The sequence below is a fragment of the Arachis ipaensis genome, chromosome B2 (genome assembly GCF_059453495.1).
Source record: "Arachis ipaensis isolate K30076 ecotype BB chromosome B2, ASM5945349v1, whole genome shotgun sequence".
Classification (NCBI taxonomy): domain Eukaryota; kingdom Viridiplantae; phylum Streptophyta; class Magnoliopsida; order Fabales; family Fabaceae; genus Arachis; species Arachis ipaensis.
This window is the reverse complement of record NC_142437.1, coordinates 91,169,071-91,182,635: the sequence shown is the minus strand read 5'-3', so window position 1 is coordinate 91,182,635 and position 13,565 is coordinate 91,169,071. Positions and strand designations below refer to the sequence as shown.

The window sequence follows — 13,565 nt, the reverse complement described above, 5'->3', positions numbered from 1 at the left end:
GAAACATGGAGAAGATTACGAATTTCCATAAACAATGTAGTGAAGCAATGCATCATAGCACTATCAACTGATAATAAAAAAAATCAGCAACAAGCAAGTGAAGCAACTCAGAAATCAGAATAAATAAAGTTAACAAATAATCAATGACTACACAACAGAGGAAACAAATAAAAAACTAAAGTGAAAAAGGGAGGAAATAAGTGAAAATAAAGAAGACCACGAAGATGTTGAAGGACGGCGAAGATTGAAGAACTCACGAGGACGGCGAAGAGTCCACGGCGGCACGGGTAAGTTCCCACTTCGCACACAGAGAGAGAGATGGCTCGGAGACAGAGGCGTTTTTGACGATGAGAAAGAGGCGGCCGACGACTGCGAGGACAGAGGCAAGCTTCACGACGAGCACAGAGACGGTGAGGAGGAGAAGAGTGGCGGCGGCTGAGACGGAGAGTGAGAGACACTGCAACAATGAGAAGAAGCCATGCACATCATCCTCAGACACAGCTCCACCGCCTCCTTCCTCCGCCGCTGCCGTGCTGTGACAAGGGCTCCGCTCATTCTTCCGCTGCTCTCCAAAGCTGCCACCTTTGAAATTAGGAATTTTGTGCCATTTTGGTGAGTGAGACTGATGAGAGTGAGCGAGAAGGGAGAAGGGATTGGGGGCATTTGGGGGGTCTTCACGCGTTTGTTTTTTTTTTAAACAAAACGACACCGTTTTATGTTGAATGGAAGACCGGACCTTTAAAAAAACCGACCGATTCATTCGGTTCGCTGGTTAATCATCGGTTGGACCGACTTTTTCACTAATTTTTTGTAAACTGGTTTTGGACGCTAACCAGATCGACCAACTGATCGATTTTCAATTAATCCAATCGAACCGATCGATCCGGTCTAATTTTCAAAACCTTGTCCAGAATATGTCATGTTATGCATATTGATAAATACTTGATTGTTTATATATTTTAGTAAATATTATATTTAATTAATTTAAATAAAAAAATCCAGATCACATGTAAATATTCTTTACTTTTAAAATGTTCGAATAAAAATAGGAAAAAAAATATGTAAAACAGCAATGATATCATTTGAAAAGAAAAAAAAATGATTCTTTACCGAGTAACAAATGACAGGAGTAGACTAATAACACTATAGCGAATCCAAGAAATCGACTACTAATGAACACTACAAGGAATAATTCTTAAATAAAAAAGCCCGTGAGAAGAGATAAACCTCTAAATGAATTGCAGTCGACATCATAAACCAAAAATTACAATGATTTGATCATTTGATTATCAGTTCACACTTCAGACACGTCTTCATATTCTATCAAAATTGATAAAACATAACAAAATCGAACAACTAAGTTTCAAAAAAGATCATACGTATTTCCACCTTTTACTTCCATCTTTAGTTTGTTCACCACATCAGCCATCAAAAAACAACATTTGGATTCAGCAGTCAAAGAACTAACCACTTCCTCAATTAATCTTAGCTGCTCATGAAACTCCGGATGCAACACCAACGAAGAAAAGTTCTCATCAAGCACAAAACCAAGAAACTTCACAACATCGTCGAGTTTAGGAACCCAATTGCAAACCGTCAAACCCAAAGCTGCTGCAGCTTCAGGGCAGGGACCAGCTTGAGGAAACCTCTCGTACTTCTTTAGCCACTTCGATAAATAGCGAATCAAGTTAATCAACTCTTTGCCATTCAACTTACTGAAGGAAGACGATAACAGCACATCATTGAAGTTTGACGATGCAAGTAGATAATGCAAACAAATCTCAGATGCAGAGAAACCATCATAAGCTACCATAAGCAAAATGGAAGCCTCCTTTGCCACAAGCAGATTCTTTTTGTTCCAACTGCTATTACTAATTCCATCAATGGCCAACTGTGCTTGGTTCTCCCATTCCTTCTTCACGGTTATCATACTATCATAAGCATCTTTGGATGGAGAAAGAAAATACCTCAGAATGCCGAGTATTTCAGATGACCCGAGATCAGACGCGTGCTTAATGCACATACATATCAAGTCGGACCTCTCCTTTTCAACTAACCTAGTAACCAAGCCCGAATGACAAGAATGCTTAATAACACCATGCTCAATCAAAGCCTCAACTATATCCCAAATATCAAACGAAATGCACACATCCAAAACAACACCAACAACATCCTTACCCATAGAATATCCAACCTTGTCAATCAAGAACTTAGTATAATTGGGCATAGATGGATTAATAACAACCGAAACACCTATTTTCTCAGCGATGCTATTCAGATAGGAATTCAAATCACCAATAAACTCATCCTTCTCCAAACTATTACCACTCTTGAGCTTTGCCTTTAGCTGTATAAAGAACTTCTTCCCAATGTCAATGAGTTCGGCATCAGCTTGCGAAATTTTCCATCCACTAAGAGGTTTTACAAGACACAAGGCCACTGCGTCTTCTTGTTCAGGCTTCAAGTTAGGTATAATAGTATCAGGGTTCAGAACAATAGGATAATCCAATGGAGAATCAAGTGGCTTCGAATTGATTGAAGCATTTTTAATGACTTCAAGCAAACTCATGACTGAAAACTGCAAGGAAAAAAAAAATCTGCAAATCAAGAAGAGGGAACAAACAAATAAACAAGAACAGTAATAAAACAAGTATTCATGTCGAGAAAGAGAGAACATATCAAAATAAGAAGCAAGTTTAATAAAATATATATAGATAATCATACACTAGATATCAAATTCGTTTAACTTAATTGCTTAACAGAGAAAACCCTTGCATACTAGTTGAGGCATGAAATTTTTAATTTAGGAATACTCAAAGTAGAAAACAAATAACATAAAAAAAAACTTCAGTACATTGAGGCAACAAAACAAACAAAACATGTTCTATACACTAGGTTGAGTGAATTATACTGTAGACCTATCATAGTTATCAGAACCAAAATGGCAATCGAACTGATTGGACTATGGATCACCGGGTTACTGGGTTACTGATTCAATTGGTGAGTCACTAATTACTAATCAATTAGGACCAAAATTAGTTATGCATATATTTTCACAATAAAAATTCCTAGAAGTCTCGACAGATTCAATTCAATTCAATGGTCCATTTTTCATTTCAGCAGAAATAAAGCAAGCAGACAAAAAAAAGGCTATCATATCACAATACCCAAAACACACTAAATTCACATCATCAAATTTGTATTTTTATTCTTACTTTTTCTTATTCTCCTCTCATTTTTCCACTTTCATGTACCATTCGGCCATAGACCTATAACCTTTCACCCAGAGAGAAAACCCTCTCTTCTGAGCCAAAAAAAAAAGAGTCGCACAACAAAGTTTTTAAAAGGACTCACACAACAAAAAGAAATATTTTTTCACGATTGTTCTGCAGTCATGGTTCCTTCGTTCTTATATCCAAAATATATTCTTCCCTACCAAACTTTTTGATTCTTCTACATATTTACCAGCATCAATAAACTAATTATCAACTGATTAAAAAAGTTAAATACAAAAGAAATAAAAAATTGCTCACAAGATTGCACACGAAGTGGTAGATTCAGAGGAGAAACCGCGGCAGACAACAAACTAGAATACGCAGAGGCAGAGCAGAGGCAGATGGTGACCTAGAGGCAAGAAGCACGAGCAGAGGCTGATGGAAAGAAGAAGAACCGGATGCCCGCACCTGTGACGTCGACGGTGATAACCAAAGGGCGGCGACGGCAAACGGAATAAGGAAGCACGAGAAAAGTCAGAAAACGACAAACAGACGTGAGGCCGTGAGGGGGGGGCGGTGGCTGCAAGGAGGGAAGTGAGGCTTAAATAAGTGAGGCTGCAAGGAGGGAAGGAGAGATTGAGAATTGGGGTAAACGGGTTAAGCGACGTTGATTTTTGGGTTTGGAGTAGGAATAAAAAGATTCAAACTTGACCCAGTTCGGTTTTTAAAGGATTAAAAAAAGGAAAAGTATATATAAAAGATACGTGCACACAAAATAGTGCAAACATCGTTTTTCTTTAGGTTTTAAATGAGTTAGATATACTTTTTTTTTTCTTCATATTTGCAGGAGAATATGCAACAGCAAGAGTTGCATCATGGTAAAAATTTCCTTTTTTTTAATGTTTATATTCCACATAATTAGATACCTTGAACTAGAAGCATTGTTGTTGTTAATCACCAATTTTTCACCAGATAGACAAAATTACATTCATGACCTTAATTTATCTTAATTTCTAGACGTTGAACTATTAAAGTTCCAATAGAATTGTAATAAGTATGCTTTTAAAGGCAACTAAAGTTTTCAGCTCACAAGCAGTAATAATGTTCTCATAATTGTCAAACCAATAATACTCATAATTGAATTTAACTGATAGTACCTGCTTCTTTTCTATTTCTTTGATTTTTTATTTTTGATTCCTGAGAAGCAAGAAATTAGGGTTAGTTTCAAAATCCAACATTAAAACTAAAGGAAATAACATTAACTTGCAATCCATTTACCAGGACATGGACAGCAACTGGCACAGACTTGAAAGCTCTGCTTTTATATCTGCTTCCTATTGAATTACCCAAAAAAAAATCACAAACACAGTATAGAAATAGTACACACACAAAGCAGAGCATCCAGTGCTAATCAAGAATCAAATAATCATTCAACAAAAACACAAAACATTCAATAATCATTCAATAATTTCTGAACAGAGCATAAAAAGACCGAATTTAGGGGAGAAAAATAAAAAAATCGCAGTTCACAGTTCACACTTCACACTTCACAAAACTTCAAAGTAACCTTCGAACAGGCTTGAACAGAACTGAACTAACAATAATTATAAAAAATTATTCAATTAATCATCCTTCAACAATTAATCAATGCTTCAACAATTATTATTACAAAAATCAAAATTCATACCTAGGGTTAGAAGCTGGAAGTCTGGAAAAATGCAGAGCTGGCGGGGACAGGGACAGTGGCAGGCAAGAGGTGGCTGAAGGGGTGGCAGGGTTGAACAGAGCTGGCGCCGGCGGTCCCTAACTGCGTGACGGAAAGTGGCGCTGGCGGTGGCTGCGATTTTCGAGGGCTGACTCGATGGAGCGTGGCTGCGCGAACAGTGGTGGTGGCTCCACGGACGTTGCGACGGCGGGGCTGGACGGAAGTTGCGCCGGAAGCTCGAGGTGGAGACCGAAGACGTGAGAACTGAGAGCAAGAGGTGAGAGTGGACTGTGGAGGCTCGAGAGGAGAGGTGTGAGTGGGCTGTGGGTGAGACTAGGGTTCATTCCCCTTTGGCCCCTTCTTCAGCATGCAAAACGCAGCGTTTTGCTAATGCTAGTCAATTTCAAAAACCGGCCGGGTCACGGTTCGGTTCGGCCGACCGGTTCCCGGCCGGTTTGATAGTTGAATCTCGGTTTCTAAATTTGTCGGTTTTGCTGTCTGCTCGAATTATATTGTCAACGGTTCACGGTTCGATCGATTCAAACCGATTTTCAGAACATTGTATGAAACAGTAACAAGGCTAATTTGTCTCATTTCGCTTTGGAATTTGCAACGCAATTCGTAGGCGTTACCACTGAGTTGACCCAATTCGTGTTTGCCACGGCTGATGTGCTCTAATTCGCGGGTGCTGAACCAGAGATGGCCATTTTGCAGTCGTCAATCTTGCATTGGGAAGTCAGACTTTTCCTTACGTGGTCTACTCTTCTTCCATATCAGTCCCTGTTTCGCTGGTGTCATTCTTAGATTGATGTGTTTTTCTATTTTGCATGCGCTGCAAGTAAGATGACCATGCGTATTTTCATCCCAATTTCATTCTCCTGTAGTTTGGGAATTAATTATTTTTGTTTATTTATTTAAATAAAAAAGCCCCATCTTTCATATAAATTTTTTTTTATATCTTGATTTGTAAAAAAATTTACTTATAAAAAAGTTAATACCAGAGTTTGGTGTTTTATAAAGCCAATACCAGAGTTTGGTGTCCAATTTTTGTAGACACCATTTGTCCTCAAATAATTTATTTTACAAACTAAATTTATGGACAAAATAGTAATAATATATTTTTGTTTTTTAATTAAAAAAAAAGCATTAACCCACTAAAGAGTTAAATAACTTTGCAATCACGAAGAAATTAAAAAACTACTCCACTTACAAGCATCCATCACCGATCTTCTTTTCCGCGTCTTGCTATATTTTGGTTATAATATGTATTTATTAAGAAAGGAAGAATTTAACAAATCAATAATCACGAAAAACGGCTCCACTTACAAGCATCCATCACCGTTGTCAATCTTCTTTTCCGTGTCTTGCTATCTTTTGGTTCTGACATGCATTTGTTAAGAAAGGGAGAATTCAACAAATCAATAATCATAAAAAACTGCTCCACTTACAAGCATCCATCACCGTGTCGATCTTCTTTTCTGCGTCTTGCTATCTTTTGGTTTTGATATGTATTTATTAAGAAAGGGAGAATTCAACAAATCAATAATCACGAACAAATGCAACATCACCTCACTAGAAGGCTTACAAATCATCCCGAGATGATTTGACAAGGGAGTTGATCCAACTCCTATATCACATGTCAATGAAATTGGTCCAAATAGACATTATGATAACTAGCGGCTCAACAAGCACTATCGTGCCTGTTCAGTCGCTTTTTTGTTGTTTTTTAAAAAATTAATTTTATTTTTTTATATATTATTTATTTTTTAAATTTATTAGATAAATATTTTTTTTATTATTTTAATATTGATATGGTCTTATTTATATAATATTTTGTTAAAATTAAAACTACTATAAAAAAATTTTAAAATATTAAATTATAAAAACATACAATAAAGATATATATATATATATATAGTTAAAATAATAATAATAATAATAATAATAATAATAATAATAATAATAATAATATCTTAATTCAAAAAAATTATATATACACCAAAATATATATTAGTTATTTACAAATGATAATTTTTATTTTAATGTCATAGATATTTATATTTGTCTTCATATTTTTTAAGTGGCAGATCAAAATATATATCTGAATCTGAAAAAGTCTTCATTTTTCTATAAATAATGAAAAAAATAGAAGAAATGAGAATGTTTATTTTTTATATTTTTAAATATCAAACTATAAGAATAATCAATAAACAAAATAGGAGAGTATAAAAATTGTGTACCTGAAAAAGATTTTTGTAATTCATCATACATATCCTTATTAATAATTTTTTGAATCTTGAAAAATGGTCAGATTTATTAACTATAAAAATAACTATATAAATGCTTTAAAATTATTCAATTAAATTGATTTCTTAATATAGTAGGGACAAATTCAATTAATTATAGATTTGATAAAATTATTTAAAAATAAAAAAATATATATTTAAAAATAAATATAAAAATTTTATAAGTTATTTAACTTTTAGGACGTTCAAAAATTATAAATTTAAATTAAATAAGATATTAAAAAATTTATTATGTTGTTATTATGTGTAATAAAATCAAGATAAATATTTATAAATTAATTATTTATAAATATTATAAAGTTTATTTATTTATTTTTTTAACAGTATTTAATTTAAAGTAAAGATAAAAATTTATATTCAAAGTATCTTTTTTTATCTTTATTCATAATTCTAATAGATAAAAAATATTTTATTTTTTAATTTTATATTCATAATTCTAATAGATAAAAAATATTTTGTTTTTAAAATTTTATATTCAATTTATTAAATTATCTTTAATAAATTAGCCACCAGTATAAAATACATGCTAGAATACAAATACACATTGAAAATAAATTACACTACACATGTATTTATACACAAATATATTGATAACTGATTTTAGTGGCTCATTTTATTGTACAAATAACATTTTTGATTAAATTTTATGTTCTTTTGTACCAGAATATTATAATTTATTAGATTATTATATTATCTTTGTATTACAAAACAAAAAGTAAAATTTTATATTTAACATTTTAAATTATCTTTAGTTTTATTATTTTTTTAAAATTTTTAATTTTTATTTTCATTATTTTTTTTTTCTTACCATTCTCTGTCCACATGTTCGTTGGCTCACCACCACTCTTATATTGCCTTGTTCTCTCTTCATTCCTCCATTTTTATTCTTCTTCTACGTTTTCTTCAATCGCAATTAGTTACCACTGTATATTAGTTCGTAATTATTACACTCAAAAGTGAATACTACTTTAAAAATAAAGTTAAAAAAAATCTCATAACTCTTATGTGAATTATCTACACTCCTATAAATATAACAAAGAAATAAATTTAATTTTTTTATTATGAGTATTTTTTTATTATCTAATGCATACAAAGTCACATATTTTCATTTATGATTAAAAGTTAAAAATTAAAATTAAATTATATTAGTACTTTTTATTTTAATAAAATTAAAATAAAGTACAAAAATAAGGATAAAAACTAAAAAAAAAAAGATGGATCTAAAAAAGGATAATGTTAAATTTTATGTCATTATGTATGAGAACATTGATTTATTTTATTATATTTAATTTTATATCAAATAACAAAGAAGTTAAATTTTATGTCCATTTTTTATTATTTATTTTACTTATCTATAGTTGTTTAAATTAGACTTTACAGTTATTGAGTCATGTTTATTTCAACAAAAAAAATAGTTATGAAATTATTTTCATTTTTTTATAGTAGTACATCCATTATATCATGATTTTAATAATTAATATAAATTTTAAAAAATTGAATAAATTTATATTTATTTTTATTACATTTAAGAGTTAATTATATCTACTCCTATAATCAAGAAATAAACTTAACTTTTTCTATAATAAATAATTTTTCAATCATCTAATTTATAAAAAAAGGTCCATCTTTTTATTTATCCTAAAAAATAAAAATTAAAACTAATATAAATACTTTTTTATTAACAAAACTTACATAAAACATAAAAATAAATCTTGAATAAAAATAAAAATACAAAATTTTGAATTCCAAAATATAATAGTTATAAGATAAAAAAGAATTATTTAAATATAATTTTTGTAAGGTACTCCATAAATGAACTTAGAAGAATGAATATTATATGCAAAGAAAATCATAATATATTGGTATATAATTACTATGTGTAAATTTTTTTTTTAAATATTTCCCTTGCTAAATTATTCTACTTTTATTCTTTTCAAAGCATATCGATAATAAAAAATTTGCATGACTAATTTACATAAAAAAAACGGCAAAAAATGTGTGGAAGTTGACTGATGTATAGGATAAATTTTTTTAATAATAAATCTCTCTCGGTAAGGACAATATTAAAACTTAAATTTGAACGTCCATTGACATTATATGTTACTAGCGGCTCAACAGGCACTATTATGCCTGTTCAGCCTCTTTTCTATTGTTTTTTTAAAAAATTAAATTTATTTTTTGTTAATATATTATTTATTTTTTGAATTTATTAGATAAATATTTTTTTATTATTTTAATATTGGCATGACCTTATTTATATAATATTTTGTTAAAATTAAAACTATTATAAAAAATTTTAAAATGTTAAATTATAAAAACACATAATAAAAAGGTATATATATATATAATATAGTTCAAAAAATAATGATAATAATGTTATCCTGATTCAGAAAAATTATATATAAATCAAAATATATATTAGTTATTTACAAAAGTTAATTTTTACTTAAATGTCACCGATATTTATATTTGTCTTCATATTTTTTAAGTGGAATGCCAAAATATGAATCTGAGGTCTTCATTTTCTTATAAGTAATGAAAAAAAGAAGAAATGAGAATGTTTATTTTTTTATTTTTAAATATCAAATTATAAGAATAATTAATAAACAAAATAGCATAATATAAAAATTGTGTACCTGAAAAAAATCTTCGTAATTCATCATACATATCCTTATTAATAACTTTTTGAGTCTTAAAAAACTGTCAGATTTATTGACTATAAAAATAACTATATAAACGCTTCAAGATTATTCAATTAAATTGATTCCTTAATATAGTAGGGACAAATTCAATTAATTCAATTAATTATAGATTTGATAAAATAATTTAAAAATAAATATATTTAAAAATAAATATAGAAATTTTATAAGTTATTTAACTTTTAGGACGTTCAAAAATTATAAATTTAAATTAAATAAGATATTAAAAAATTTATTATGTTGTTATTATGTGTAATAAAATTAAGATAAATATTATAAAGTAATTATTTATAAATATTATAAAGTTTATTTATTTATTTTTTAATAGTATTTAATTTGAAGCAAATATAAAAATTTATATTTAAAGTATTTTTTTATTTTTATTCATAATTCTAATAAATAAAAAATTTTATTTTTTTAATTTTATATTCATAATTCTAATAGATAAAAAATATTTTGTTTTTTAAATTTTATATTCAATTTATTAAATTATCTTTAATTTTAAGATTTTTTTAAATTATTAATGTATACCTTTATTATATGTTTTTATTCTATCACACACTATTATTTTCTCTTACTATTATTTCTATCGCACACTATTATTGTCTTATTCTCCTTTCTCATTTTCTTCTTCTCCTCACACCTTCTCTTCACCCAATCGTAATTAATTATCACAAAGTACTATTATTGCAACTTTCAATCTTGTCTATTACTTTGATCTATAATCATTTATTATGTTAACTTTTATGAGTAGTTGAAGTGTTGTTAAAAGAATTGGTTTTTATGTCTTCTGAATATCTAAATGTATAAAAATAATAGTTTTTTCTTGATGTAGATTTTAAGTTGTCTTATTATTCTATTAAAAAATGTACGACATAAAACATTCAAAATTTTTGCTCAATTTATCAAAATTTGATGTCAGTAATCCTTAAAAATAATATTAAAATATATTATTTTAACTAATATAATAAAAATAGTACATTATTGTAAGTTTTTAACTAATAATTATAAAATTAAGTTACAATTTAATATAGGCCCTTAGAATAAAAGACTGTCATTGCTTCTTACATTTGACTACTATTATATAAGTTGTACGTTTGTTTTATTGTGTAAATTAATTAAACTATATTTTATTATTTTATTTTGCATATTTTGAAATAATGCGATCCTACTATAAGGATGATATTAATTTTCATAATCTAATATGAACCTTCTTACTATTTTGTTTGTCACTTAAATACTATCCATAAAAAATAGTTAGTTAAAGTGAATAGAGGTGGATCAAGCTAAAGTGGAAGTAATTGAAAAATTACCACCACCTGCCAATGTTAAGGCAATCAGAAGCTTTCTGGGGCATGCAGGATTCTATAGGAGGTTTATAAAGGATTTTTCAAAAATTGCAAAACCTCTGAGCAATCTGCTAGCTGCTGACACGCCATTTGTGTTTGACACAGAGTGTCTGTAGGCGTTTGAAACCCTGAAAGCTAAGCTGGTCACAGCACCAATTATTTCTGCACCAGACTGGACATTACCATTCGAACTAATGTGTGATGCCAGTGACCATGCCATTGGTGCAGTACTGGGACAGAGGCATAACAAGCTTCTGCATGTCATTTATTATGCTAGCCGCGTTTTAAATGATGCCAGAAAAATTACACAACCACAGAAAAAGAATTGCTTGTAGTGGTTTACGCCATTAACAAGTTTAGATCATACTTAGTAGGATCCAAAGTGATTGTGTACACTGACCATGCTGCTCTTAAATATCTACTCACAAAGCAGGATTCAAAACCCAGGCTCATAAGATGGGTGTTGCTTCTGCAAGAGTTTGATATAGAAATAAGAGACAGAAAAGGGACAGAGAACCAAGTGGCTGATCATCTGTCCCGGATAGAACCAGTAGAAGGGGCGTTTCCCCCCTCTATTGAGATCTCTGAAACCTTTCCGGATGAGCATTATTTGCCATTCAGGAAATACCATGGTTTGCAGACATTCCAAACTATAAAGCTGCAAGATTCATACCCAAGAAGTACAACAGGCAACAAAAGAAAAAATTAATTACTGATGCAAAGTACTACTTGTGGGATAAACTCTATCTCTTTAAGAGATGTCCAGACGGAATAATCCGTAGGTGTGTGCCTGGAGGAGAAGCACAGAAGATCTTATGGCATTTCCATGGGTCACAATATGGAGGCCATTTCGGAGGTGAGCGAACAGCCACCAAAGTCCTCCAATGTGGCTTCTACTGGCCTACCCTCTATAGAGATTCCCGAGAGTTTGTACGTAACTGTGACAGTTGCCAGAGAGCTGGTAATCTGCCTCATGGTTACGCCATGCCTCAACAAGGAATCTTGGAGATTGAGTTGTTTGATGTATGGGGTATTGACTTCATGGGGCCTTTCCCACCATCATACTCAAACACTTATATTCTGGTGGCAGTCGACTATGTATCCAAATGGGTAGATGTCATTGCCACACCCACTAATGATACTAAGACAGTGCTGAAGTTCCTCCAGAAACATATCTTCAACAGGTTTGGTGTCCCTAGAGCACTAATTAGTGATGGGGCACTCGCTTCTGCAACAAACAGCTTTACTCTGCTATGGTCCGGTATGGAATTAGCCACAAGGTGGTAACTCCATATCATCCACAGACAAATGGGCAAGCTGAAGTCTCTAATAGAGAACTAAAAAGAATCCTGGAACAGCCTGTAAGTACCCGTAGAAAGGATTGGGTGAGAAGCTTGGATGATGCTCTGTGGGCTTACAGAACAGCATTCAAGACTCCTATAGGGACCTCTCCATACCAGCTTGTGTATGGTAAGGCCTATCATCTGCCCGTGGAACTGGAGCATAAGGCCTACTGGGCAACCAGATTCCTAAACTTTGATGCCAAATTAGCTGGAGAAAAAAGATTACTCCAGCTGAATGAGCTAGAGGAATTCAGACTCACTGCTTTCGAAAATGCCAAGCTTTACAAAGAGAAAGCAAAAAGGTGACATGACAGAAAGCTGTCATTTAGAGTTTTTGAACCAGGACAGAAGGTTCTGCTATTTAACTCTAGGCTTAGGCTATTCCCCGGAAAACTGAAATCCCGGTGGAAGGGACCATATGTGATTACAAGTGTGTCACCATATGGCTATGTGGAGCTTCAAGACATTGATTCTGATAAGAAGTTCATTGTTAATGGACAGAGAATCAAGCATTATCTTGAAGGCAATGTTGAGCAAGAGTGCTCAAGGCTGAGGCTAGATTAAAAGCTCAGCAAGGTCCAGCTAAAGACAATAAAGAAGCGCTTGCTGGGAGGCAACCCAGCCATTAGCAAAACCTTTTTTTCTATTTATTTTTAATTATACAAGTTTAATATAAATAATCTTCAAGGTAAAGTATCAATTGCATAAGTTCACTGGGTTACAGAAGGATTCAGAGTACAAAACAAGGAAAAGAAGCTCACTGGCAAGAAAACGCTAGTAAGAGGTACAATTGGGTGTTAAACGCCCCAAAGAAGCATCTACTGGGCGTTTAACGCCAGTAATGATACCTTTCTGGGCGTTAAACGCCAGAATGGGTGCCATTCTGGGCGTTTAACGCCACACTTACAGCATCCTGGGCGTTCAGAAAAATGCCCAGTGACAAAGGAT

At 31.5% G+C, this 13,565-nt stretch overlaps 1 protein-coding gene across 3 annotated transcripts; it reads right to left on the bottom strand.

The window, feature by feature from the left end:
* Positions 1-1,217: 1,217 nt before the first annotated feature.
* On the bottom strand, positions 1,218-5,284 carry LOC107625460 (uncharacterized). 3 transcript variants are annotated; one of them, XM_021115965.2, is made up of 5 exons: positions 4,903-5,284; positions 4,494-4,549; positions 4,373-4,412; positions 3,534-3,830; positions 1,218-2,578 (listed from the first exon to the last, which is right to left on the bottom strand). In XM_021115965.2, the coding sequence occupies exon 5, from the start codon at positions 2,567-2,569 to the stop codon at positions 1,364-1,366; it is 1,206 nt and encodes a 401-aa protein (XP_020971624.2). In that variant the 5' UTR covers positions 2,570-2,578; positions 3,534-3,830; positions 4,373-4,412; positions 4,494-4,549; positions 4,903-5,284; the 3' UTR covers positions 1,218-1,363. The 3 variants fall into 3 exon arrangements, with proteins under 3 accessions (XP_020971624.2, XP_020971625.2, XP_016183583.2); XM_021115966.2 differs by having other exon boundaries at positions 3,534-3,795; positions 4,903-5,278; XM_016328097.3 differs by lacking the exon at positions 3,534-3,830 and having other exon boundaries at positions 4,903-5,278.
* Positions 5,285-13,565: the final 8,281 nt, after the last annotated feature.

Bases quoted from the DNA above. Each gene is read 5' to 3' on its own strand.
- LOC107625460 (XM_021115965.2), bottom strand. From the start codon at position 2,569: ATGAGTTTGCTTGAAGTCATTAAAAATGCTTCAATCAATTCGAAGCCA.